At 54.6% G+C, this 26,082-nt stretch overlaps 14 protein-coding genes across 14 annotated transcripts; 7 read left to right on the plus strand and 7 right to left on the minus strand.

Moving 5' to 3' along the window:
• Positions 1 to 847: 847 nt before the first annotated feature.
• On the plus strand, positions 848 to 1,813 carry AB675_11343 (uncharacterized protein; the record flags this gene model as incomplete). Its single annotated transcript, XM_018140180.1, has 1 exon — positions 848 to 1,813. The coding sequence occupies one exon, from the start codon at positions 848 to 850 to the stop codon at positions 1,811 to 1,813; it is 966 nt and encodes a 321-aa protein (XP_017999983.1).
• A 544-nt stretch (positions 1,814 to 2,357) lies between these two features.
• Positions 2,358 to 3,485, minus strand: AB675_11344 (uncharacterized protein; the record flags this gene model as incomplete). Its single annotated transcript, XM_018140181.1, has 1 exon — positions 2,358 to 3,485. One exon carries the CDS (start codon positions 3,483 to 3,485, stop codon positions 2,358 to 2,360), a length of 1,128 nt encoding a protein of 375 aa, XP_018000026.1.
• Positions 3,486 to 3,714: 229 nt separating this feature from the next.
• Positions 3,715 to 4,820, plus strand: AB675_11345 (Mitochondrial metalloendopeptidase OMA1; the record flags this gene model as incomplete). Its single annotated transcript, XM_018140182.1, has 2 exons — positions 3,715 to 4,125; positions 4,179 to 4,820. 2 exons carry the CDS (start codon positions 3,715 to 3,717, stop codon positions 4,818 to 4,820), a joined length of 1,053 nt encoding a protein of 350 aa, XP_018000081.1.
• A 439-nt stretch (positions 4,821 to 5,259) lies between these two features.
• On the plus strand, positions 5,260 to 5,591 carry AB675_11346 (uncharacterized protein; the record flags this gene model as incomplete). Its single annotated transcript, XM_018140183.1, has 2 exons — positions 5,260 to 5,377; positions 5,452 to 5,591. 2 exons carry the CDS (start codon positions 5,260 to 5,262, stop codon positions 5,589 to 5,591), a joined length of 258 nt encoding a protein of 85 aa, XP_017999892.1.
• A 681-nt stretch (positions 5,592 to 6,272) lies between these two features.
• Positions 6,273 to 7,259, plus strand: AB675_11347 (uncharacterized protein; the record flags this gene model as incomplete). Its single annotated transcript, XM_018140184.1, has 1 exon — positions 6,273 to 7,259. The coding sequence occupies one exon, from the start codon at positions 6,273 to 6,275 to the stop codon at positions 7,257 to 7,259; it is 987 nt and encodes a 328-aa protein (XP_018000125.1).
• A 1,944-nt stretch (positions 7,260 to 9,203) lies between these two features.
• On the minus strand, positions 9,204 to 10,609 carry AB675_11348 (Guanidinobutyrase; the record flags this gene model as incomplete). The annotated part of the gene is made up of 2 exons (XM_018140185.1): positions 9,204 to 10,353; positions 10,437 to 10,609. 2 exons carry the CDS (start codon positions 10,607 to 10,609, stop codon positions 9,204 to 9,206), a joined length of 1,323 nt encoding a protein of 440 aa, XP_017999986.1.
• A 368-nt stretch (positions 10,610 to 10,977) lies between these two features.
• AB675_11349 (putative 3-oxoacyl-[acyl-carrier-protein] synthase, mitochondrial) lies at positions 10,978 to 12,410 on the plus strand (the record flags this gene model as incomplete). Its single annotated transcript, XM_018140186.1, has 3 exons — positions 10,978 to 11,775; positions 11,827 to 12,195; positions 12,243 to 12,410. 3 exons carry the CDS (start codon positions 10,978 to 10,980, stop codon positions 12,408 to 12,410), a joined length of 1,335 nt encoding a protein of 444 aa, XP_017999947.1.
• Positions 12,411 to 12,772: 362 nt separating this feature from the next.
• Positions 12,773 to 13,597, minus strand: AB675_11350 (SAGA-associated factor 73; the record flags this gene model as incomplete). The annotated part of the gene is made up of 1 exon (XM_018140188.1): positions 12,773 to 13,597. The coding sequence occupies one exon, from the start codon at positions 13,595 to 13,597 to the stop codon at positions 12,773 to 12,775; it is 825 nt and encodes a 274-aa protein (XP_018000070.1).
• Positions 13,598 to 13,931: 334 nt separating this feature from the next.
• On the plus strand, positions 13,932 to 15,191 carry AB675_11351 (mRNA-capping enzyme subunit alpha; the record flags this gene model as incomplete). Its single annotated transcript, XM_018140189.1, has 1 exon — positions 13,932 to 15,191. The coding sequence occupies one exon, from the start codon at positions 13,932 to 13,934 to the stop codon at positions 15,189 to 15,191; it is 1,260 nt and encodes a 419-aa protein (XP_017999833.1).
• Positions 15,192 to 15,640: 449 nt separating this feature from the next.
• Positions 15,641 to 19,036, minus strand: AB675_11352 (Imitation switch two complex protein 1; the record flags this gene model as incomplete). Its single annotated transcript, XM_018140190.1, has 2 exons — positions 15,641 to 17,955; positions 18,289 to 19,036. The coding sequence occupies 2 exons, from the start codon at positions 19,034 to 19,036 to the stop codon at positions 15,641 to 15,643; spliced, it is 3,063 nt and encodes a 1,020-aa protein (XP_017999976.1).
• Positions 19,037 to 19,686: 650 nt separating this feature from the next.
• AB675_11353 (Dolichyl pyrophosphate Glc1Man9GlcNAc2 alpha-1,3-glucosyltransferase) lies at positions 19,687 to 21,282 on the minus strand (the record flags this gene model as incomplete). The annotated part of the gene is made up of 1 exon (XM_018140191.1): positions 19,687 to 21,282. The coding sequence occupies one exon, from the start codon at positions 21,280 to 21,282 to the stop codon at positions 19,687 to 19,689; it is 1,596 nt and encodes a 531-aa protein (XP_018000119.1).
• A 556-nt stretch (positions 21,283 to 21,838) lies between these two features.
• On the plus strand, positions 21,839 to 23,126 carry AB675_11354 (uncharacterized protein; the record flags this gene model as incomplete). Its single annotated transcript, XM_018140192.1, has 2 exons — positions 21,839 to 22,522; positions 22,599 to 23,126. The coding sequence occupies 2 exons, from the start codon at positions 21,839 to 21,841 to the stop codon at positions 23,124 to 23,126; spliced, it is 1,212 nt and encodes a 403-aa protein (XP_017999922.1).
• Positions 23,127 to 23,503: 377 nt separating this feature from the next.
• Positions 23,504 to 24,299, minus strand: AB675_11355 (Asparagine--tRNA ligase, cytoplasmic; the record flags this gene model as incomplete). The annotated part of the gene is made up of 2 exons (XM_018140193.1): positions 23,504 to 23,630; positions 23,689 to 24,299. 2 exons carry the CDS (start codon positions 24,297 to 24,299, stop codon positions 23,504 to 23,506), a joined length of 738 nt encoding a protein of 245 aa, XP_018000025.1.
• Positions 24,300 to 24,340: 41 nt separating this feature from the next.
• On the minus strand, positions 24,341 to 25,247 carry AB675_11356 (Asparagine--tRNA ligase, cytoplasmic; the record flags this gene model as incomplete). Its single annotated transcript, XM_018140194.1, has 3 exons — positions 24,341 to 24,696; positions 24,765 to 25,052; positions 25,088 to 25,247. The coding sequence occupies 3 exons, from the start codon at positions 25,245 to 25,247 to the stop codon at positions 24,341 to 24,343; spliced, it is 804 nt and encodes a 267-aa protein (XP_017999830.1).
• Between the last annotated feature and the right edge of the window lie 835 nt (positions 25,248 to 26,082).

Raw genomic sequence — 26,082 nt, forward strand, 5'->3', positions numbered from 1 at the left:
TGGTTGTCCTGATGACTGACGATTGATGAAGGGTTTGGCATGTGTGAGCGCTACTGGCTGGTTTGTAACGCACTTGGACTTGTCGCTGCATACTTAACCTGGGCATTCTTGATACCCGAAGCCCGCCTGGCTTCGACATAGCGCTGCTTCTGTAGGTAATTCAGTTGAATGGACAATTCTTCAAAAATTGCTCTGCATTGTGGCAACCGATATTGATGAGCATGGGCTCCTGCTTGACATCCCCGATCTTGTACCTGCTCTTTCCATTCGAGAAATTTCCGGCAATCGGCCTCCTCAGCTACAACAGTTGCATGCTATCAGACGTCAGTGAATTTCTAAATAGCAGCTTCCTTGATAGAGCACTCAATCTGGCCAAATGATTGAATGCACCACAAAATGCCGTCAATACGTTCGCACCTTCCATGCCGCATTCAGAGCTTGCTCTGCTCCCATTGCCAGAAAATCTGTTTGCTGAAATCTGCACAGAAAAACCTGGGTGCTTCCATGCTGATTGTTCCTTGTCAATCCATCCCATTTAGCAATCACGCACGCTTTACTATAAGTCACGTCCCTGCTCCAACGTCTTCACTGCGTTCAATCCTTCCTCCCAGTAGTGGCCTATTGATCTCAGTCATTCACGTCTTCAGCATGTTTCGACTCCCGCTCCCTTCTAGGTATATAGCTCCTGCCCTCGCCCCTGCTTCTTTGCTCGTGGCTGGCATAGCAAAGTCACGGCACCACAGAACCAGAACCAGAAGCAGAATCGCAAGCCGAAGTCCAATCGCCCATCCAGTACTCCGATCAGGAAAGCACAACTTCCTTCCCAACCCGACTCACCTCGAGCAGGATGTCCGGTCGTCTACCTCCCAACATCTACTACCAGCCGCCGCCGCCTCCCAAGCCCCAGACTCCCTCGCCTCCTCGGTACTCCAACCTGTGCGAGAACTGTAGGGTGAACGGCTGGCTCTGCAACGGCGCCAGACCAATGTGCGACCACTGCACGGTTGCTCGTCGAACGATTCTACAGTGCGTCTATGCACAGCTCTCATCAACCAGCGGCGGAGATAGATTTACAGTAGCAGGAGGTAGTGGTAGCAGTGGCAGTGGCAGTGGCGGCGGCAGTGGTGTTGGTGGTGGTGGTGGGACTGAGCCTCTGAGTAGACGAGAGCAGGCGGATCGGATTCCTAGGAGGTGGTATGGTAATCGACCGGAGGATCAGCAGCCGCAGCAGCAGCAGGGCGGGGACAGTGGTGGAAGTCGCAATCATGGCGGTACTGGGCAGTCGCAACAACAGAGAAACAACACATCTCCGACAGCTACCCGCCAGCAGCAGAACAATCCTCCACAGACACCTCGGCGTGGCAACAATCCTAGCTCTGTACCCGATCAGCGCTCCAATCAACCTTCCAACCAGCGTTCCGGTCAAGGCTCTGGCTCTGGTTCTGGTTCTGGTCAGCGCTCCAACCAAGTCCCTGCCCAGCGTTCCGGTCAAGGCTCTGGTTCTGACTCTGGTTCCGGCTCAGGTCAGCGCTCCAACAGACCTCCACCACAAAGTTCCCCTTCGACCTGGGCCGGCCCTCCATCGACGAGAGGCAGCACCTTCGGCCCGCTCGGCAGCCCCGATCATCCTGTCCGTCGTCCACCACCACCAGCTGGTCCGAGCTTTGCCCGGCCGCCACCAGTTCCTCCCCTACCTGTTCTGCCGCCGGGGGATCCGGACTTCGAGAGCTGGGCTTACAGCGACAATGGTGGCAACGGGAATGGCAATGGAAATGGAAATGGAGAGGGGAGCGGGAACGGGAACGGGCGGTGAGGGCGGGAGATGGAGAAGGGTGAAGGGGAAGAATTCGAGTGCCATAGTGGAAGTTGAGCTGGTCTCTGCTGTTTGGCAGTTGCGAAGTGGGAGGATTTCGGTGCTCACGCATCCTCCGATGAAAGCCAACTTACCGGAATGCGCCTCTCGCTATGGGAGAAAGTAAAGTCCACATAAGGGTTATCGTCGTCATCATGATATCTGCGAGCTTCTTCAAAACCTTCTCACAAAGGTCTCGGCATGGAGACAGCGATAGCTTAGCTTAGTTTGAAGCGAAGTAGAGACGACCAAGCTTGACAGCGGCAGCCAAGTGCAAAAGCACCACAGACGTACGTCAAGAAAAAAAAGAAATGCATTTCAATCACCCTCAAGCGCCCGTAGCACTCGACTGTCAAGATCGCACGCATTCGTGACCTACCTGCCTACCTATTGTATCCTTCCGCTACACTCGGCATTCAGCTTCGTCGATGACCGGATCCAAAATATCTCAGTTTACTTGCTTGTTCGCTGTTACTCCATTCTCTCGACCTCTGCCTGTTTCCACTCACCACCCATATTTATTGCCCGCCTCCCGCTTATTCCTCCGTCCCGCCGCAAAACTCTCCTCCAACGCCTCCTTCTGGCCCTGCGCCGAACTCACCAGCTGCCTCAAACTATGCTTGCCTGAAGCGATCGCCCTTACAGGATTATGCTGCGCTTGTGCCACTGCAGCAGCGTCGCCGCGAAGGACTTCATTCGCGGCGTACTCGGCGTCGGTGTTGAAGTTCACGATTTTGGAAATGTTGGCGGAGGAGTCGTTTCCGTTGCGGCCGAAGAGTTGGCGGCGTTGGGCGGTGGTGAGGTTTAGGTCGGTGGCGATCGAGTCGAGGTCTTGTGGGGCGGACAATGATTGAAATCGTTGTGAGGAGATGGTGGCGTAGTCTGCTGTGACGGAGTCGTAGGGGTCTTCGTCCTGGTGGGTGGGTGCTGGAATGGGGTCTGGAGCGAGGGGCTCGATATCTGTATCCGAGTGTGCTGAGAAGAGGCTCATTTTCTGCTTTGGTGGGACGGTAGTGGTGGACTGTGAAGGTATTGATGTGGTTTCTGTAGGTCCTGATGCTGCTGGAGTGGGCGATGGCCCTTTCGATATCGCAGACGTCAGAGGTCTTTTCTTCTTCTTGTGTGATACCGAGAGCGGCTTGAACATGAATGCATTGCCATTCGTTTTCGGCACCTCGTCGTCCAAGATTGTTGCCTTCTTAGGCACATCTGGGATCGTCACATCCGCGCCGACTCCAGCGTTGCCATTGCCGCCATCCTCGTCGAACAACGCCCTCAATTCCGCATCACTCTCCCTTGAGAACGCGGCTTCCGCGCCCGTCTTCAGACTAAACACCTTCCGCGCGGGCGCCTTGGTCTTTGCGGCGGCTTGCTCGGTGGTCCGCTTGGGTGGTGGCAGCAAAGCATTGAATCCTCCTCCAGCACCCCCACCAGTCAAGCGTGCTCGCTTCGGCGCCGGCTCGTCATCATGTGTCTTGCTGACATGGTTCAGCTTCACCTGGATTTTCTGGGGATTTGCTCGGTCGATCGAGAAGTTGGTATTGGATGCTTTTGATACGGGCTGAGGTGGTGGAACTGGCTTGGCCTCGGTGTCGGAGGCGTCCGAGTCGCTTCCGTAGTCCACAAGCGCCATTGACGATGTTCTGCAAGAATTGGGTTGTGTAGTGGCCCAGTGATGAGGTCGGCGGATATGTGGAAGTCGAAACGGGATTAGGCAATATTTATGTCCGGCGGAGGCAACATGCGACAACATGTGTCATTCATGCGTCATTCGGCTGCCTTTACCGTATGCATTTTGAGATATATTGCTGTCGTCTGCCGCTCGAGCATGTAGTGTGCCTGACACTCGCTCTCTCGCAGCAATGCAGGCATTTCGACTGGGCCTCCGCACCGCTTTCCGAGCGACGGCACGTTCAGTGCCTCGCAGACCACCTGCACAATTCCTACAACCTGCACAGCAAACACGATTCGCTTCGCGGTACCAGCGATTCGGCAACAAGAATGATGGCAGTCAGCAGTCTTGGTCACGTTTCGGGCCAGCATACCGGGTCCAGTACATCTGGCGAAACTATCGGACGACGATCCTACTTGTGTCAGGCGGCGGCGTGGTCGTGTACGCTTGGAATCAAGAGAGCGTGCCTGTCACAGGCCGGCGGCGGTTCAACGTCGTCCCGCCAGACCTAGAGAAGCAGATCGCAGGTGGTCAGTATGACCAGATCGTCTCGCAATTCAAAGGTCAGATCCTGCCGCCCGAGCATCCTTACACCCAGCTTGTTGCACGTGTGGTCGAACGACTACTTCCTCACTCAGGCTGGCGGGTGAGGAGTGGAAAGTCCACGTCATTGACGATCCAGACATGATGAACGCCTTTGTCATCCCAGGCGGCAAGGTCTTCGTTTTCACCGGCATTCTTCCCATCTGTAAGGACGAGGATGGCGTGGCCGCTGTTCTGGGTCACGAGATTGCACACAACGTTGCGCATCATGTTTCGGAGCGGATGTCGCAGAGCGTCATTACTATGGCCTTTGCCCTCGTCGTCTCACTGCTACTTGATGTCTCAGGAGGACTAGCCCAAGATGTGGCTAGTCTTCTCCTCAGCATGCCCAACTCCCGGACGCAAGAGAAGGAAGCTGATCATATTGGCCTGCTCATGATGGCCGAGGCGTGCTATGACCCCAAATCGGCCATTGATCTCTGGACAAGGATGGCGGAGAAGGAAAAGGGTGCGCCGCCACAGTTCATGTCCACGCATCCAACGAGCTACAACCGTCGTGAGCTGATTCGCGGCTGGATCCCACAGGCTGAGGCCAAGTTTGAGGAAGGCGGCTGTGCGGCGACTTTTCAACATAAGCAGGGTTTTATGCAAGCCGCACGAATGCGTGACTCGGGACAGAGAGGTGAAAGGAGGGCGATACCTGTACAACAAAGACCTTCAGGCAGCGGAGGTGATGACGATTATTTCTTCTGAGACCAGGATGTCGACTGCCTATCATGTACAACACAGTTTTCAGCACTCGACTCGCAACACGGCGCCATATTTTGACCTGATTCAGGCTGAGGTCGACATCAGATCAAGGCACTCTACTCAAATGACCTCTCCCGCAGGGTGGTTCACTCATACTGTCAAGGCCTCAACCAGGCCTGCTCGGGTGCTACAAAACCTCTAGGTGTTGCCAGGCAACTTCAACGGAGCATTCGCAGCGGTGCCAATGGACTCTACGTACGCCACGTGCTCACAATGGAAGTACAGCTAGCTTCAAGCATCCTGTCGCAGGCGCAGGAACTCATCAAACAGCATTTGTTGATCCTCGCTGGTTTGCTATCAGTCTCCTACCTCATCTGGGACGATCGTCGGGATCAACCCTTGGGTCACGAACCACAACGAGGAAGTGGTTCCGGACGCGTTCATGTTCAAGGTCAAGTGCTGGATTGATGCGTCTGAGCAGCAGACGAAAACCATGAATGCACTGTGGGAGCTGAGCTTTGGAGGAGGTGCACGCAAGTGCATCGGTCGATGGATTTCTTGTGAGTGCCGGTATCTGCCGTTGCCTGGCTGATAGATACTTGCCCTCAATGCGTACACCAGCTAACGCGTACAGGGATCGAGATGTCAAAGGTCATTTCTGAGCTACTCCGTCGATACACGGTCTCTCTTGCACACCCTGACCTGGAATGGAAGGTCGTCAGCCGCTTTTTCGCACAGCAGAAAGGGCTGAACGTCAACTATGTCCCAAGATAGATGGCTTACAAGGAAGCGTTCGCCGATCATTTCAAATGAATACACTACATCGCCCTTTCGAATATTGGGAGATCGCCACGACAATCCCTCGCCTAACCCTGGCTTCTTCCAAAATGTTCAGTATCGGTGGCATTACGGCAGGTGATCGATCACGTGATACCTGTGACCCTGGCCACTGGGCATGGCTAGAGGTCTGTCATCGTTTCGGCATTTACGTCAATCACAGACTTCGACTAGTACCAGGGCAGGTTCGGAAGGCAAAATCTTTGTTACGTCTCACGAACACTGCTAGCGTGTTGTGCAGTACCATCAACGGCGTTGTGCTTACATACACCTATTTCCCGAATAAATCTAGCCAATCCTAGCCCATGGCCGAATCGGGCATGTCCACGGTTCTGATCCGAGTTGATACATGCCTCCACTACTGTTGAGCAGGCCGCCGACGTCGTCGCAATGATTTGCTCTTGCCGGTAGCCTCATCGAGTGTTAGCTGGTGGACAGAACATTATTCATCACCGTGAAAACATCGTCAACAATTCGGGCGCCACGAAGTCGTGATTACTCCATCTGGCTCCGTTTCTACCATCTGTGGAGTGACGAGCACAGCTATAAAGTCAGCCAGCAGCTCTTAATTCGCCGTCGTGCTTCGAACTCGCAACCCAACTTCTTCAGCTTGGCAGCATGAGATTCCTCACAGCCCTCGCCACTCTCGCCTTCGCGACCGCCAAACCCATCATGGCCAACCCAACCTGGACCGACACTCCCTCCAATCCCTCCACAATCCTCTCGCACAAAGGTCTCACCGTCTCAGTCTACCACCTTCCCCCACACCCCGTGTCCTACCAATCAACCACCAACCTCACCTTCTCCCCCACAGCCTTCACCCTCATCCACGACGCCACCTCCGCCATCCTGATCGACTCGCCCGCTACCCTCGCTCAGGGCCATGAGCTCGCCGCCTGGATCAAGTCCACTATCCCAGGAAAGAAGCTAAGGGGGGTCATGGTCACGCACGGACACGGTGACCATTTCTTCGCTTCGCCGCAGGTGCTGAGTGAGGTTGGGGACGGGTCTTCCAAGATCTACGTGGATGGAAAGGTACTGGAGCATATGCGTCAGCAGTATGAGCCGGAATTCTATGGGAGCTTTTGGGGGAGTTTGTTTCCTGGTGGACAGATCGACACTAGTACCAACATCACTGACGAAGTGGTCTCCTTGCTAGATGATGCAGATCCGAAGGTGCTGCTTGATAGTGGTACAGAAATCAAGGTCGTGAATGTTGGGCAAGGAGATACGCATAACTCAACGGTCATCCACGTTCCAAGCCTCGATCTTGTGGTAGGTGGTGATGTTGTGTATGGCAGTTGCCATCAGTTGCTGGTGGAAGACGCGACGCCGGAGTTGCGGCAGGCGTGGCGGGACAGTCTGGAGGAGGTGCACAAGTTGAAGCCAACCGTGGTCGTGCCGAGTCATATGTTGCCTGACGAGGACTATGGAGTTGAGCATGTGGCAGAGACGAGACGGTACATTGATACTTGGGAGAAGGCGAGGGCGAAGTCTGAGTCATGGGAGGAGCTGGAAGGTGGGATGAAGGAAGCGTTTCCGGGACGGTCTGGGAGTTTCATACTCAGGTGGAGCAGTCAGGCGCCATTTGGCGCTGATTTCTGATATCGTGTCGGAGTGTTCCATACTCAGTGCACTCCGATCGCGCCCACCGCAGCACTCCCGCTGTTAGTCAGCCACCCAGTCAGCTCACTACTCCCGCTGAAACCTCTCCTTAAAGTGGGACCAAGCTCCCCTCTCGATTCGACACAGCTCCGGCCAAACATACATAAACTTGAATGGAGACTGTGTACGAATAATCCTCTGAGCGACCCGGCGGATCCTCTTCGAGACGCGGAACAGGCCAAGGGCCAAGGAGGAGACCAGATGTAAGTCTTCTGGCCTTCGAGTACGACACCGCAGGCGGAGACGGACAGATTATGTGGGATTATGAAGGCGACTATTCTCTCCAGGATTTCGGGGGGCATGTCGGTGAGGTTGGGAGATGGTTTGTCCTGCAGAATGGTCAGTGGCGGATATTCTGTCCTGAACCGGCGTACCCAAGGTGGCGCATAGGCCATGTGGGACATGCTGGTTGTCGCTCTGGCTATAGTCGACGCTAGAGGCCTCCTGGTGTCGTGTTGGTCGAAGACTTCAATGCCCAGGAAAGAGCCACACCCGTGATGAAAGTGAAATGGATGAGATGACCGAGATGACCTTGAAGGTAGCCTCGAGCACAGCTGGGTTTCCTAGGCAACAATCTGGTTATGTCAAACGTCTGCTTCAAGTGATTTGCCAAGAACTTTCGTTTGAAATCGCGTCGTCCTCGCGCTACTTCTGCAGACTTCACCACTTCAATCACTCGCTTGGAGTTTCACCATCTCCGCCGGAATCATTTCACACGGTTTTCGGCAACCACAGTAAGTATCACCACCCACCCACCTCAGCTAACATCATGCAGACCGCCATCAGCACTCAGACCACCCACCACAACCAACACCATCCAATGTCTCCAAGTACTGGCTGTCCGACCGACACTCGAACCGGGGTTCCGCATACACAGAATTGCAACGCACAGACCTGAGGGTTCACGCTCTCAAACCGTGTCGTGAGCTTCCAGTATCGTTCCTTGACCTGCTCAACATATCAGGGCACGCCTCGGCGCAAACCTCATAAGGTTGACTGGTCTGTTCCTCGAGTCGGGGAGCTCGTGAGCAAAAGCGGGCGTTGCTGCTGACGATTGCTCTGGCGTTCCTTGGACTTGTCACATGTCGCATGGATTTATTCGGTGAATTCATGCAGCTGTGTACGAGGAAGAGGGCGTCGGCAGCAGCCTCGCAGCAACACATGCGAGACGACATTACTGATGTTTGTCAGTGGCTTCGCTCACCTGATAGATTCGTGATGTTGTTAAGCGTGCCGCCTAGCAACACCTTCTCGTACGGTTTCATCATTGAATCCATACTTACGCACATGCTATGCTCACGAATTTGTATAAAGCACCAAGAAAGAGATGGACGACTCGGTACTTCCACCTACCTCGGTAGTTGGATCCAAAGTACAGTGTCGTCCCTGCTGGCCGGCAGAATGCGATCATGTGATGCTGTGGAATCGTGAAAGACAGGCTTTCTACACCCTGTCGGATCAACTTCATAGCCCCTGACGAAAGTCTGCCGGGGCGGCGTGGAGGCTCTTGCTACTGCAGCGTTAGCTAACGATACGTTCCGATTTGGTATTTCTGGCACCATAGAGCGCTCTGCGGATACCTGAAAGGGTTGTCATCTTGGGAAAATTTGTCGACCTGGAAGGGTTTTCTTCTTCTGAAGAAGGTCCGAGCCTCTGCAGATGTGGCTCTCAGTTTTACCTCCAGCTGTGAGGATGATCTTGGGCGTGGTGGCTGGTCTTTTGCTGAATGGGTTTTCGATTTCTGCTCTGCTATTACATAAGCAAGAGCCCCTTTTCATGATTGCGCGGTCTGTGGACTGTGCTGTTGGGAAGAGGAGGTAGCATGCGACAGACAGTATCTGCATGACAGCGACGAGCGGTCTGAACCGGCGCTCGCCCTTGCTCTCACAGCTCGTCCTTCACCGCTTCGCCCTCTCCCAACACCTTCTGCTTGACCTCCTCAACCGTCTTTGCAAGCAAACCCCCGGCACTCTCCTTCTCCGCGCCACCACCCAACCACTCCCTGCCCGGCGTGTACTTAACATCCCCTCCCCTCTCCTTGACCCCCCTCTTAACCACACTAGTCACAATCTCATAAACAACCTGCGCCGCCGCCAGCGCCGTCTCCTCCCCTCTCCCATCATAACTCGGAGCCACCTCAACCACATCCGCGCCCACGACGTTCAGTCCCTCGATTCCGCGCAGGATGCGAATCAGTTCGCGAGTCGTCCAGCCGCCGGGCTCTGGCGTCCCTGTTCCGGGTGCGAGGCCCGGGTCGATGACGTCGATGTCCACAGATAGGTACACGGGGATTTCCGTGCCGATGCGCTGCATGATCAATTTGGCTATCCCATCGGGTCGCAAGTCATCGATGTCGTCTGCCTCGATTCGGTAGAAGCCCTGATCTGTGTCGACGTCATAGTCTCCGAAACTCTCCCCACCCAGCCGCGTTCGCAGACCAGCGTGCACAGAGCTGTTGTGCTTGATCAAGCCTTCTTGAGAGGCAAGCCAGAACATGGTGCCGTGCGTGAAGTCCGATTGCGACCCTGGTGTCTTCGCCCACACGGAGGGGTAAGCGCCGGGGTGCCAGGTGTCGAGATGGGCGTCGAAGTGCAGGACTGCGATCGGGGATTTGTGGATGCGGTGCAGGGCGCGAAGAGCAGCGAGAGCGATGCTGTGGTCACCGCCTAGGGAGATGATGCGGGGGTGCTGCCATGGGGACAGGGCGACTTTGGTCGTCGTGGCAGCGCTGGGTGGTGGGCGGGCGAGGAGCTCAGTGTAGGCGCTCTCCATCTGGTACAGGGCCAAGGCATTGTCGAATGGCGTGACAGGGATGTCCCCGCAGTCGACGACGGAGGCCCAAGAGGTGTACGGGTTGAGGCCCGCGCGGTGGTTGAAGGAACGGTAGGGTGCTTGGCGAGCGGAGGCAGCGCGGATAGCGCGTGGACCGAAGCGGGCGCCGGGACGGTAGGAGACGGCGGTGTCGAAGGGTGCGCCGAGGATGGCGATGTCAAATGGAAAGGAGGGGGTGGTGAGGCATTTTTGGTGAGGTAGGCTGGCGAGACGGAGTGTCAGTCTAGTTTCAGTAATCATCGAGTAGCGTTGGAAGAGGCGGTGATAGTAATGAGGAGGATTTACTGCGCAAAGGTAGAAATGCCAGTGAACGCCCAGTCACTGCTCCATTTGGCTTGCAATTCTTCGAGCGGACTGCCGCCTTGAGGTGGTTGCTCGACGGGCGGGTTGTCGTAGAACGAGGCACTGGTGACGCCTGATAAGGCGGCCACGAGGCCAACGCAGGTCATGCACTTCATGGTGGTAGCAGCAGCCTAGTAAGGTCTGTATCAGAGGTTGAAACTGCGACACCTTGCTCGGCAGCAGCGAGCTCAGATATGACGGAAAGCCTCATGATGACAGACATCGCTCACTGCACCTAGCTAGGGAAAAATGGGTTGTGCTGGTGGGATCATAAGGCGCTGATCTCCTTCTCCATGAAAGCTAAAATCGACTATGCTGCTGCCGTGCATATCATCCCTATTGACATAACAAGCTCGATCCGGAATCTGTCATCACCGGGCCATCACAGATTGTATATTATCAGGTGTGCGTTTTATTGAGGTGCAGTAAGCGTGTCCGTCACACGACTCATCGAAGTCGAAGCGGCACTCTCTTCCAAAATGCCATGACGGTTGGCCGTCGCGTCGTAGTAACAGGCCTCGGACTCATCACGCCCCTAGGCACGACCGTCATATCCACCTGGTCCCGCCTCCTACAATCTCACTGCGGCATCGTCAGCACCCGTCCACTAGGCCCCGCCTTCGCCGCTCTCCCGTCCCAGGTCGCCGGGCTCGTCCCCAAAGGACCATCCGCGGACAACGCCTGGACGGGCTCCGAGCACTGCACTCCCACAGAGCTCCGCCAAACCGCCAAGTTCGCACAGTATGGCCTCGCCGCAGCGGCTGAAGCACTGGCAGACGCTGGCTACGGCAAGCAAGGAGAGGGTCTGCCAAAGGACGACACGGGCGTCGCGTTGGGCAGCGGGATCGGGAATTTAGAGGAGCTTCACGACACGAGCGTTGCGTACCAGGATGGCGCTTTCGGTGGCGAGACCGAGGACTACACTCGCGGCTACCGACGTATTCATCCGCTGTTCGTGCCGCGGATGTTAATTAATCTGGGTGCTGGGCATATCAGTATGCGGTACGGACTCCGAGGGCCGAATCATGCGGTCACGACGGCGTGCACGACTGGGGCGCATAGCCTGGGGGATGCGGCGAGATTCATACAGATGGGAGACGCGGAGGTGATGCTTGCGGGTGGAGCAGAGAGCTGTATCCATCCGCTGGCGATGGGTGGGTTTGCGAGGAGTCGGAGTCTGGCGACAGCGTGGAATGAGATGCCGGAAGAGAGTAGTCGGCCGTTTGATGAGAAGAGGGCTGGATTTGTAATTGGAGAGGGGGCCGGCGTCGTTGTGCTGGAGGTGAGTATGTTCACATCTGATATGTGGGACGTTGAGGCTGATGGTAGGCAGGAACTGGAGCATGCAAAGAAGCGAGGAGCAAAAATATACGCTGAGCTATCAGGTTATGGATGTTCCGCGGACGCATACCACCTGACTGCTCCACGAGAGGATGGCTCGGGTGCGCTGATGGCTATGAAGAAGGCACTGCAGCAAGCTGAGATCAAGCCCGAAAAAGTCGACTACATCAATGCTCATGCTACGAGCACCCCACTTGGAGATGCAGCTGAAAACAATGCTATTAAGGCTCTGTTATTGGGGGAAGACGGCCACAAGCGAGCGTCTGATATTAATGTGAGTAGCACAAAGGGTGCTCTCGGACACCTCCTGGGTGCTGCTGGCGCAGTCGAGGCAATATTTGCCATCCTAGCCATTCATGAGGTTCGTCATTCATCCCCGATCTATGTCCAATACTAATGATATACAAGAATACCCTGCCTCCAACAATCAATGTAGAGAGTCTGGGTCCTGGTTTCGACTGTAATTATGTGGCCAACCAGTCGCAACAGCGCCAGGTTTCTGTTGCTCTAACCAACAGCTTTGGCTTTGGCGGAACCAATGCGTCTCTCTGTTTCCAACGATATCCTGGGACTTGAAACTGTTCAGCGGAGCGATGCTATCGTTTGAGACGTCCACGCGATAGGCTGCTCGTCAGTCGAATCTTCTGATGAAGGACTTTCCTAAGTCGGATCAACAGATTGCTTCCGATTGGGCATCTTCATTGCGGACTGTGCCATCATGCCTCCAGCTGGAGCAGCGGATGAGGCGCTTTGAGGCATAGCGAACTGGTCGACAGTCGCTGTGGCCGGTAAGTCCTTTGGCACGGCGAACATGTTGCCCGACCTATTGCCCTGGATAGCACTGTGCAGTTGCTCCTTCAGCCGTATAAGCTGATATTTGCGACGCTTGGGTATTTGAGGATGGACGTATAGTGGCTGCGGATTGGCGAGACTGCGAGCTACGGCAGCATGATGGCATCTCTCTCCTCGTCGGAATCGACTGGACCGGTGAGGGCGACATCGAGGTCCTCATCTTGCAACGGAGCGTTGGCATCGATGGCAGCTTTCTGTTGTCGAGCCTGATTCTTCTTCTGATAGTTCTGTAACAACATGTCGTATGGTAGACTTCGACCTGGCACCGCTCGTTTTGCGCCCATGCTGTGGGACTTGCATGTCAGACTGCGAGCACATTGGGCGCCGTTGGGGAGCAAAACACCGCACTGCTTCTCGACATCAACGGGGCCCTTGGCCTTTGCCGCCTTCGCCTTGGGCTCGTCCTTTTTCTTCTTTTTCTTGGGCTCCTTGTCTTTGTCGTCGTCTTCGGCTTTCCGCTTCTTTCCCTTGCCATCTCGTATGTCGTCGTCGTCATCGTCGTCATCGTCGCCACGCGCAGCCCGTTCCTTCTCGCGCTGTGCAGCCTCTCGAGCCTCCTTCTTCTGTCTCGCTTTATCCTGCTTCTTCTTAAGGCAGCCAGCGCAGTGGTCTTTGGCCGAGTCCTCGGTGATGTGCTTCTTGCATGGCTTGCAGACTTTCCGTTCGGGCATCTTGTCTCGCTCTTTGGGAAAGTAAGCCTTGTGTTGTGCCGCGAATTTTGTGACCGGTGCAGCCTTTGAGTCGCCAGCGGCTTCCTGTGCGCCGTCTGCCGTGCCTGTCGGTTTGCTCTTGCGATCAATGCTCAGAGCGCCTGCCTTCTTCGCGTCGACTTTCGGCGCCTTGTAAGTCACTCTCTTCAGGATGCCCTTCTGCGATTTCGCGCCGGATGGCTTTTCATCTGCGGGCGCCATGCTTGGCGTGTAAGAGGGCAGACAGCCGCTCCGTGTCCAAGCGTCTTCACGTGTGGAGGTGTTGTCTCGTGAGCTGAGGCGAGTGAGAGTCCAGAGGCCACTGGTACCACAGTTGGTCCGGGGTCGAGAGTCATGAAGCAGCTGGCCAGCGCCAAGATCGAGTCATGTATCACTCCGCCTGACTGCAGGCGCTTTCATACTTGAATAGTGTGAGTCTTCAGTTTACCTGCCAGAGGCCACCTCATCAGACAAGAATCATGATTATTCGGAGTCAGTGAAATCGCAAATGGCTTCGGACGAGTACACTTGATTTGTCGATTCATCACCCGTCGCCATGCAGAACGGCGACCACCTCAACGGCAATGATCCCAACGGTCTCCTCGCCCGCATCGGCGGCGTGTGGGCTGGTCATGTCCTGCAAGGACAATTCCAATACGAGGTCGCAGGCCTTCTCAAGCGCACATCAAACCGCTTCCCCGGCGCCCAACCAGTCTCGTTCTCCAAAGCCCACCTCGAAGAGCTAAAACGAGCCGACTACTACGTCTGCGAGAAGACGGATGGCATGCGCTACCTTCTCTGGATGACCGATGACGCCGGCCGACCCATCAACTACCTTATCGACCGCAAGAACGACTATTACTTCGTCGACGGCCTCTTCTTCCCCCACCAGGACTCCAAAGATTGGACCAAAGCCCACGAAGACACCATCCTGGACGGCGAGCTCGTCGAAGACCGTTTCCCCGACGGCACCACACAGATCAAGTTCTACGTCTTCGACTGCCTGATGATCGACAAGCAAGACCTCATGGGCCGACCTCTCGACAAGCGACTCGCGTATTTCCAGATGAACATCCTCAAACCCTACAAAGCCTACCGACGCGCTCATCCGGAAAAGGACCAGCCATTCCAACTGGCCGACAAATCAAACGAGTTCTCGTACGGCCTAGAGAAGATGTTCAAAGAGACCATTCCCAAAGTCAAGCTGCTTCACGGAAACGATGGTCTGATCTTCACATGCAAAGACAGCCCTTACTGTCCTGGCACGGATCCCCATATCTTGAAATGGAAGCCCCCAGAGGAGAACACGGTCGACTTCTTGCTGCATATCACCTGGCACACGGAGCCTGCAGACCCGATGGATGCAGATCAGTCGCCTATCGAAGACTACCACACTATGCCCCAAGACTTCGGCCTGTACGTCAACTACGGCCGCGACCAGTACGAACGCCACGGCGAACTCTACGTCTCGCCCGAAGAGTGGCAGAACTTCAAATCCATGAATCGACCTCTCCAGGACTCAATTATCGAGTGTTTCGTGGAAGATGCCTCACAGAGCCCGCCCAACGGTCTGAATGGCCACAACCACAGCAATGGCACAAACAGCGCAGCAGCCGGCAAACGCTGGCGCTTCCATCGGTTTCGTGACGACAAGGAGGAAGCTAACCATATCTCTACCTTTGAGAGCGTGCAAGACTCGATCATGGATCGCGTAACCGAGGAGGACCTGTTGAAGCATGCAGGAGATATCAGGGCAAGGTGGAAGGCCAGAGACGCGGAGCGGAAAGCCAGTGTTGCTCCTGGTGGCGGGAAATAAGTGTAGCCTTCGTCCCAAGGGAGGGAGGGCGCTGTGTGGGGTTTGATTTGTTTTGGGCGTGAAAATTGGTTCATGGCGTACCGCATCACGAATTCTTCTGTGCTTCTTCGAAATAAAGATACCCAGGGAGGACGTTACTAGGGATTCGGCGCTTGAGGAAAAAATTCAGTAAAAATGCTTTCTTTCATTTCGAGATCTCGGTGGCTTTCTGCAGCCACAGCCCCCGAGATCTGGCCAGAGGCCACCTCGAAATAACAGTTGTGACCCATCAGAACACGTCGTTCTTGTTCGCTAGTCCTCTCTCTACCAAGAGCGCCATGCATAGAAAGTCTAGAGATGCCGGACAAAACTCTAGCCGTGGAGGCCTCTGAGTGTATCATCCCGCCTCATCCATCGCGAAACATGCCTGGCTCCAACATCATAATGCATACACTTCCAAGCTGCTGTGCTCAGTCAAAGCGCGACGGCTTTCCCACAAGTCTCCCACCGCGACTCCGTGGCTGCGGCGCCTCACTGCTCTGGCGACCTCTGGTCTTCCTCGGAACCGACACCTCAACAGGCTGTGCCGCAGCGATTTGAGAACCACTAGAGCCACCCTTCCGTGATGCACCGCGTCCCTTCTTCATTGGCGGCGGATCAGTATGCTTATGACCCAATTCCTCCAAGGCCATGGTGTTCTGCCAACGCGTGCATCTCGCGATCGGCTCCGAAAGGTACGTTTTCTTGCGTGTCGCCATACGCTTCACGGGCTGATCGTCCGGCTCGAGGCTATCAGCGGCTTCTGGCGGGAAGAGGTACAGCTTGCGGTTCAGCATGTACGTCTTGATGAGATCGGACTGGGCGCTCAACTCCTTCCGTAGCTTCAGCTCGCGCACGCCACGGACGTCGAGCCATTCGATCAGCTTCTCGAGGTCTTCGGGCTCGTCGATGAAACCCCACTGGTGGGCGGTGTGGAGTTGTGTTGGACCTTCTTCTTGTTCTTTGCGCTCAGCAGGTGTGACTTTGAAGGAGTTCTTGTAGTTGGTTCGCTCTTCTGGTGACACATCGATGAAGCCGATGCGCTCCTGGTCGTCGGGACCTTGCACCCAGAGACGGCCGTTCGCATAGTTAGCATCGGCGGTTGAGCTCTCGGGCAGACCAGCGTGAGGCATGGCGTTGCGCTCAAACCAGTAGTATCGATTGCAGAAGCGGTCTTTGCCGAGGACTCGGGTTCGAGTGCAGTCAGCCTGGCGGAGGTCTTCGTCGACGATTGCTATGGCGTCGTCCGCGATCTCGATACGCTCTCGCTCCTTGTCAATCTGCTTCAGGATCTTTTGGTACTCTTTGGTGCCTTTGTTCTGCTTGGCTTCCTGTTCTCTGGCTTTGCGATCGGCCTCTTCTTCTCGCTTGCGCTTACGCTCTGCAGCACGATCATTTCCGCGACGCAAAGTTCGGCTTGGGACCGGGTCATCGTCTTCGGAGTCGGGAATAGATTCAATGTCTTCGGTCTTGTCAAGGTCCATACCGTCCTCCTCAAGCTCTGGCATCGGGGTAGGCGACTTCTCTGGCGTTGGGGCTTGAAGCTTGCGCTCGATGTCAAGGTTCTTGAGCTTGGCCAATGCATCCTTTCGGTCTCGCTGATGAGCGATTTTGACCTTGCGGAACTCGGTCATAGTGTTGGACATGTCCTCCAGGAAGGTCTTCACCACTTTGGTCTCCATGAACAGACAAATGATAATATGCAGAGCCTGTACGCGCAGATTGACATTCATAGTCGAATACTGCAGCCGCACAGTGTCGATGATTGGTTCGGCATCCAGAGGTGCGAGATGAGCCAGAACGCTGTTGCACTGTTCTGTCAGGCGCGGATTTCCAGCGAGTTGGTGTAGGAGTCCGACCATGACCAGCTCCCAGCCACCTTCTCTGAAGTCTCGCTTCCGCAAACGTTGAATCCACGAATATTCATCGAACATCTCGGCGGCTCGACTGACTTTCTCAACTTCGCCATTGCCTAGCTCTTCTTGATCCGGCTCAGCATTCTGCACCTTGTTGAGGCTGCTACGGGTACGGCGAGCTGGCACTTCGGGTTCAGGAGATGGCGAAGGCTCTCGAGTCTCGGGCTCTTCTTCCTCCTCGTCCTCGTCGTCGCTTGGATCTGGAAGATCTGGAAGTGAGATCTGGATGGCACCGTTTTGCTGATTTTCGGCATTTACAAGCTGCTTGAGCACAGCACAGTGCATCTCGCTGAGCAGTTCACAGTCAAATTCGTCGGAAGAGAACTGCATTGCCTCCACGAAATCGTCGAATGTGAAGGAATCGAGTTTGAGGACTTGGCAGTAGACATTAAGAGTATTCCAGATCTCCAGTAATCGAGACACAGTGACTTCCTGAACGCCATCGAGCACTCCACTTCTGTCTGAACCATCTCTGCATTGCGACTCGGTCACGAATTTAAGTGGAGGTCGCTGAGCGCCGTCGTTCTTCGGAGCGATCTCCATATCGTCTATCGGATACTTAATCGGAGGAGGCGGCGGAGGACCTGCATTTCTCGGGGGAGGCATCGGCATCGAATGATAGCCATTCGGACCATAGTAGCCAGGATTTGGCATGCCAGGCAGAGGAGGTGGTGGTCCTGCATAGTTGTATGGAAGACCGTGTGCTGTGTGCCATGAGTGAGCCGCCCAATTTGGATCACCATGTGCAGCTCGCTGATAGCCCTGGTACATACCATTTTGTTGCATGGCATACATCTGCTCGGGAGTGTAATTGGGAGGGACTCCTTGTGCTGCAAATTGCCGCCACAAATTAGCACGATCTTCTCCATACAAAGACCAAAAGGTCTGCCAAAACCCTGTCGTGAACGACATCGCCAGGATGTGGAAGTATTGGTAGGTTGTAGGTGCAGTACAATGGGATGAAAGGGTTGTGAAGAAGTATTGGTAGAAGTGCCAAGTTGATGATGCAAGAGTAGAGCTGCGTTAGAGAAATAGCAACGATGCAAGAGAATGATGCAAGAGGAGATGCAGAAACGTCAGGATAAACAGCTTCTCACAGACAGACACGCACGCAAGCAAAAGGGTAGACTAGGTGACGCTTCACACCAAGGAGATGAACGTACCTTGCTGTTGCTCGGCTTTGCGAGCAGCCTTCTTCTCCGCGACCTTCCAGCTTCGCTGCAGATGTCGAGGTACTTGAGTGGTGATATGGAACCGCTCTGCGATATCTAACTTGACAAGCCACGGTGCTCCGGTCCATGCTTCGCGAGTCACACAGTTCTTGATGAAGGAACGCAACATCTGCTTGGTGAAAATCTTACGATCTCGAGTGATGTGTTCCTCGTCGACAAGTGCTTCCTCATCAGGCCTTTCGATGAGGCGAACAAAGTATCGCGCGAATGCCTTGCGCTTGACGGTGCCGTCGGGGTCCCGCTGTTCCGCGAACTTGGCCTTATCCCGGACCCGACCATTCAGGCGCTGCGAGTCGTCCAATATGACCGTCACTATCTCGCCGGGATAGAAGTCTGTCTTGAAGTCATCGAAGACTTCATCAACCAAGTTGTCTATCCTAGATGTGGTGGAGAATTGTACTCTCTTGAGGACCGGACCTTTGAGCGCGTCGGGGAAGGCTTGTTCGACCTCCCTGGAGCCTGCCGACTCACTTCGGAGCGCGTCAAAGAAGGTCATCCCACTGCGACCAGAGACCTCGCATGTGAACCTCTTCTGCTTATACCAGTCCATGCGCTGGCAATAAGCATCATATGTGGTGAAGACCTCGCCGGTGGGCGGCACGAACCAGATTTCGTCATTGTCATCTTCGATGTCTGGGGCCGGAAGATAGAAGACGGCTTTGCGCTTGAAGAGAACCATGCCCGGCGCAGTTGTTCGAGTCCACCGAGGCGCTACCGGCGGATGCGGTGTATTGCGGACGCCAGAACGGTGGTTTGATGCGAGTTGCTTTGATCTGGATCAAGTGGTAATCGAGGACGCGTGTGGTGGCTATTGTTCTGGACTATCTGGGGCAAGAGTGGTTAAATTGGGTCGAGGTGGACAATGCGCGGACGAGGGCAGAGTCGATGGAGGGCCCAGTGGCAGCAGATAGTCGACGAGGACGCGTCTCGAACACGTATGGAATGATGGGATCGGAGGTGTAGATGGTTGGGAAGAATGGTGAGAAGGTAAAGGAAGCATGAAGTGAGCAAAGCCCTGGAGATCAATAGCCATGGCGACTGTCCGCTGCAGACCAAACTGGGTGTCCACCTCTGGAGTGATCCCGCGAGTCTGTGAGGCGGCAAGACTGCAGAATCTGCCAAGACGCGCTAAGACTTTCTTGCTATGACGTCCACCTGGCCTGGACAACCTGCCCAACAGGACCTAAATATCTATACCTAATAGGGCGACAGCAAGATCTGGCAAGGAGAGAGTCACGGTACAAAGAATCACTCTTTGTGTGAAGTGAAAGACGATACTTATGGACATGCGTGCTGATACAGGCTTGTTTTGGACATGGAGAACTATTTCTATGCTGTCAAATAGCAGACATTAAAGCCCAACCATGATGCTACAACCCCCACGGCCGACCAAGTACTTATGAACATCAATGGTATGAACTCATATCGCTCTCCGAACACCATCCGATGTATGAGCGAGCAGTAGGTAACCAGCGGAATCGCAACCGCCATATACAGCAACGTGAAGCGATCCAGGAGAAACCTGCGTGGCGAGGCAGGTGCCGGTGCCAGTCGACTGAAGGCATAGAGAAATGTCATCAGCCAAGTCAGAGTGTATGTGATCTTGATCGGGAACTCCGGCACCGTGAAGATCAGAGGAAAGAGCGATACATGGCCTGCCACCGCCAGCGGACGGAAGCTTGCCAAGTATGAGCGATCCTTCAATGCCACCAAGCTGAACGGAATTAATACCAGTAGAATCGCCTTCTCATGTACATGCCATCCGACCAAGAATGAGGCGAAACCACAAAGAGTGACCGCACCCACAAAATTGTTCCAGCTCGGCTTCTTCCAGAGTTTGACCCAGCAAACTGATTGCAGTGCCAAAGTCAAGCCAAAACATTGCTTCGGAGTGATGTTCGGGAGGACGGCAAACGAAGTGTCGCCAACTAGACCTCTGGTCACGCTGGAGATCGCAGATTTGTCCACCGAAAGCTTGAGGTAGGGTGCAAGGTAGATCAGCACTCGGTCTGCGAATGAGTATAGCGCCCATATGTTCGGCGCCCAGTAGGCGTGACAGAGGCCCCTCGAGAATGGGAAAAGCCGCGACTTCAGCTGCTCAAGCTGGCCCCAATACACGAATGGCCCGAAGGCCAACCCAAACACTGCAACGAGGCTGGCTCCTAGCTTGAGAGTGTTGCCAATTCGTGGGCGGAAGACATTTTCAGGCTTCAGGCAGTAGACGCGGAGAAGGTAGACGAAGTATGCGGGTGCCAGGTAGAGGTAGATGTGCTTCAAGCACAGCAACACGGCAAACAAGACGCCACTCAGCAGCATGCTAGATTGACTTCGTGCTAGAGAAATCGAAAGGATGAGAACGCCGTAAAGGAAGCCATTGTACTGGAAATGGATATGGTCGATAATCAGAAGGCCCGGAGACAACAAGATAGACAATGCAATTGCGTGGGCCTGCTTCCGATTTGACGAATTCGCGCTCGAGGCGTAGACATGTAGCGCGATGACCAAGAACAATTCCGTCACAATGACCGTGCCTCTCTGATAGCTGACAGTAGACCAGGAGTCGTAGCCAAGGTTACTGATCTGGACCATCCCCTGATCGATCAAAGCTGCCGGCCAGGACATCAGCCATTCGAAGGCTGCAAAGGCTGGCGGGTAGTCCAAGGTCCATTCACTGGTCTTCTCATAGTACCACGTCTTGACAGGTAGCGAATGTGTAATGGCAAGCCAGTTCCTATGGACCTCAAAGTCGGTGCTGTGATAGCTTGGAAAGAGCAGAATCTTGAACGCCGTTGACACAACAGCACATTGGAGAAGTGAGGGCCACTGCTGCTCTTTCGATGCTCTGGCCTGAGGCTCCCATTTCTCTGGGATGATGAGTTTGTTCTCCCGCAGCGGCGCTATCGTTCGAGACACCGCTGCGGCCATGTTGCAGGCGCGTACAACCCGGTATGCGTGTCGACAATATTTGAGATGCAAGCCACGAGTTCCGACACGAACAGAGCAAGTAAATTGACGTTCTCAGAAGAGCTTCTTGAAGACTTGGCAGGACCCACTCGAGCCTTGTCGCAAAGACCTTGGTCATGGGGGCGATGTCGCTGCAACGATCCATTGTCAAGCCGCGGACAGGCCAGCTGGTCCCTCCAACACACCTGCATCTATAGATCTATGGACCAAATCTCATGGACCGTATCTCAGTGAGCAGTACGAATCAGCATACTGCAGCGCATAAGGTCTTTGTCACTCACTCCGTCGAACTCACTCCCACCTCGTTGTCCGTCGTTCGGGAAATCAAGCAGATCATCGTTGCTGTGAGCATTACCATCGCAACCGTGGTAGTAGTACGCTCTGTTACGTCCCTTTGGTCCAACGCACGCAACGAGAAGCGGTAGACATCGATCCTTTTGTGTGCTCTCATGCATATGGGCCCTCTCGCCGTGCTTTGTCGGATTGCAGCAACATAGAATAGACTTAAGAACTCATCATGCGGTTGCTCGGCGCGGCCAGCGCAATGCTGGCCATCGTTCACAGCGCACTCGCTCAGGACCCAATCGAGAACTTCTCCTTCGGGCACAAAGGAGGCAGCATAAGTCCCAGCTCGTTCACAATACCAGGCTTCTCGTTATTAGGGGTAGAGTACATGCCGCAACTGCTCTCGGACAAAGTCGTAATGACACCGCCGTTCGGCGGCAACAAGAGAGGCGCTCTTTGGACAGAGAACAAGAACACACTACCCGACTGGAAAGCCGACTTCCGCTTCCGCGTGGCTGTGACCGACCAAGGCAGCGGCTCCCTCCAACTCTGGTACGCTGCAGATGGCAAGGACAAAGTGGGCACCGCCAGCGTGGCTTCTGTCTCGCGCTTCGACGGCTTGGCTATCCTCATCGATACCGTCAACGGGAAGCAAAAGATCCGAGGCTTCCTAAACGACGGCTCTAAAGACTACAAATCCGAAGCCAATATCGATGCTCTCGCCTTCGGCCACTGCGACTACACATACCGCAACCGCGGTGACCCCTCAGTGCTGACCATCAAGTCTTCCTCTCTCGGCGGCCTCGACGTCTCAATCGATGGCCAACCCTGCTTTTCCACCGAATCCATTCGCCTGCCTCCCGACTACCACTTTGGCATGACCGCCTCCTCCGGCGACCCACCAGACTCCTTCGAGGTCTTTGGATTCTCGTTGAGCGCCTACACACCCACAAAGCGCGCCTCCTCCTACGAGATCCCATCGACCCAGCCAGAACGCCAATCAACATCAGCAAAAGCAACCAGCATCACCGCCAGATACCGGCAGCATGGCCCCACCCGCATCACAAAACCTCGCAGCCCTAGAATCCCGCCTCGACAAAATGCAATCTCTATTAGACAAAACAAGCACTAACATCGGCACCCAGTTCGAGCAACTCTTCGCCAAACTCAACGCTCCCATCGAACCCTCCCCAAACTCTCGCTCCAATCCGCCCACCCAAGCCCAGATCGCCACTTTGGACGCCCGCATCAACGACCTCGCCAACACCATCCGCAGCCTCGAAAAGGAGCTCAAAGCAGGAGACCACAGCAAGCAATTCGAAAAGCTGTCAGCGGCGGTTGGAGAGGTTCACAAGGGGGTGATCGATCACGTGCCGGGAAAGATGCGGGAGTACATGATTGCTCACACGCCACGGATTGGTTTTATTCTGTATAGTTTTATGGCTTTTCAGTGCTGTTGCGCGGCGGCGTGGGGTTGGTATCGGTGGCGGAAGGGGACGATGCCGAAGAAATATTTGTGATGGGGTGGCTGTTGGTGGGATCTGAAGGTCAGGCTTTTTCTTGGATGTGTTCTTTGATTAGCGGTTTGATCTGGGGAAAGAAATGAATGTCACGGATGGCGATTCAGACTAGGAGAAAGATGTACAGTAAAAAGTTTCTTAGGGAAGCAAAGCGCCATCGGGCGCGATTCATGATTGGCACATGGTGCGGTCCACTGCTCATCAGTCTATCTGTGATGTTTGTGCATCAAGCACATCATGAGGCCGTTGACGCCACCAGTCTATTTCGTGCTATGTGGGTGATCGTTCGCTGGTGAAATCTTGTCGTCTATCGCTTCAAGTGGACGCATCGTGACTGAATGGCTTCGCCCACGCCGTCCTACGCGTGCATCATCGGATCAAGGGGTAGCCCGACCCATGAACCGAGGGTACAGGCAGCATTCACGGACAGTGTAGCGACCACAGAGCCAGGCAAGAAGACGCTCGAGGCCCATACCGTAGCCACCGTGAGGTGAAGTGCCGTATCTGTTCGCAATGGTCAGCTCATGTTGCAGCATGGCACAGGGTTGCTGTCAGTACTCACTTTCGCTGGTCGATGTACCAGTAGTAGCTCTCCGTCGGGATACCATGTCGCTTAAAACCGTCCAGAAGGTCATCCACGTTGCTCATTCTCATACTGCCTCCGACAATCTCTCCCACACCTGGCATGAGCACGTCCACGCTTTCTGTCACGCGGTTGTCCTCTGGATCTCTCGGCATATAGAACGATTTGATCTCGTGAGGGAAGTGCGTCAGTAGGACTGGCACATTCATAGTGTCGACCATCTTCCGCTCCGCTGCTTCAGCTATATCGTCACCAAAGACGTGTGGACGAGGCTCCTCACCCTCCTCGACGTCTTCGTTCAGGATGTTGTGCTCGTTGAGCCATGTGATGGCGTCGGCGTAGCGGAGTCGCTTGAATGGTGTGGACGGGCGCTGGAAGTCAGGGTTGAGGGCCTTGATGTACCCGGCGATGATTGGGTCGGAGAGGGTGTGCTCAATGACTCTTGTGAGTATGAGCTCGATGTGATTAAGAAGGTCTTCGAACGTGATGAAGTCGAGTTCGCCTTCGATGTGGGTGTATTCGGACAGGTGGCGGCGGGTGAGGGACTTTTCGGCGCGGAACGAAGGGCAGATGCAGAACACGTCGCCCATGGAGGGTAAGCAGGTCTCGAGGTACAGTTGGGATGATTGTGTCAGGTAGCTGTCTGGCCGTAGTAGTTGAACGAGAAAAGGGTGGCTCCGCCCTCGACTGAAGTCTGGACAATGGCAGGCGGCGTGACTTCGAGGCATCGAGCTTCTTCGTATGCTTTTCGGAAGGCGCGTAGGACGGCAGCACGGACTTTCATGACTTGTGAGGCGTTCTCGCCACGGAGAACGAGGTGTCTGTTGTCGAGCAGGGTTTGGATGTCGCCGTCTTGCTGGACCTTGTTGGTGATGGCTTCCTTGTCACCGACAGCTACGCCGATGACGGTGAAGAAGTCGGCATGTAGCTCACGCTGGAGAGGAGCATGGGCACCTTCAGGTAACGACATGAGCTGGCCTTTGATCTCTAGGGAGGTCTCGAGGGTGAGTGTCATAGCAGCGTAGGTCTTCGTCAGTTGGCCGGTGAAGACACACTGCATGAGCCGTAGCCATCCTTGAGCGTGACGAATGTGACGTCCTTCTGTGAGCGGAGATGATGGACTCTGCCTAGTACTTTCACTCGAGTGCCGGGTGTCTCTTTCGTCCCAAGTTTGATCTTGTTGGCGTCTGTGTCGTCCAGTCTTATTCTCACCGCTTCAGGTAATGACTTGTCTTCCGTCAGGACCACTTTCTTTGCATCCTCAAGAACTGCCTGCCGCTTGTCTGCTTCGGCCTTCTCTCTGACCGCAAGATCGCCTGCCTTGGCCTGCTTCTTCTTATGTGCTGCGTACAAGTTCTGTACTTTCTTCATGGCAGACTTTGTTGGTGGCTCCCAGCCTCATCTTTCCTGGTCTGATATGAGGCATCTGGGTGGGCAATCATTGCTTGTAGTAGAGTGCGATAAGGTGCGTCCTGAGCTCCTGTGGCTGTGTCATCGTTGCCGGCACCGTCGTCGACGTAGATCTGCTGGTCCGCCATGTTGTGCAAAATGTCGGGTGTCCTAATCAGTTGTCGAGTGTCTCGGCGAGGCTTTGAACTTGGTCTGAAATTATTGAGTCACCCTGCGATATTGGGAGATTTGAGTCAGAACAGGGCGACTTGAGCAAGATCAGCAGTCGAATGGCTCCTACTGGACACGACTGTCAAGTCAGAACGGTTGCTACCTAATCAAGCTATTCTCATATCACGCAGTTCTGGTTTCATGGTATTCGTGCCCCTCCACTGCAGTCGATGCAAACAATTTTTGGGAATTAGTCGGAGCTAAGAAACGTTGCCCGTACATTATCCGATTGGTGTGCCTGTCGAGACCCGGAACTTGAAGATGATCGCCCGCGCGGAACCCTTGCAGCGGCAGCCACGACTCAGGTTTCTTAGGCTGCATCTCATAAACAGCAGACTGCCGCCTGGCTTTCTTTGCTTCCTTTCGAGTAAGTATCAATCTCTGGTTCCAATGTCAACCACATGATCCGTGTGCCATGGTCGCCAGGCTCGAGATCGGCATTCACGAATTGGCCCATGGCACTCGGACTGCATTTCTGACTTAATCTCGGCTGACCAATAGTAATTACGAGCAATCCAACTCCGCTAAGATGAAGGTCCCAAAGCGACCACGCTCCCCTTCGCGCTTTCATTATTCTCCTAGCCACATCCAACGGCTTCATCGTCGTGTTTCCCACCTTCTCCTTCTCTCTTCTATCATTGTCATACATTCTTTGCTCACTTTCGCTTCATCATTAACAGCTATACGTCCTTTGACACAGGTTCGACCTTCTTTGTGTATCCAATATCAAAGCCATTTCTTCGAGGCATCCTT

Source organism: Cyphellophora attinorum, assembly GCF_001299255.1.
Source record: "Cyphellophora attinorum strain CBS 131958 chromosome Unknown Contig13, whole genome shotgun sequence".
NCBI classification, from domain to species: domain Eukaryota; kingdom Fungi; phylum Ascomycota; class Eurotiomycetes; order Chaetothyriales; family Cyphellophoraceae; genus Cyphellophora; species Cyphellophora attinorum.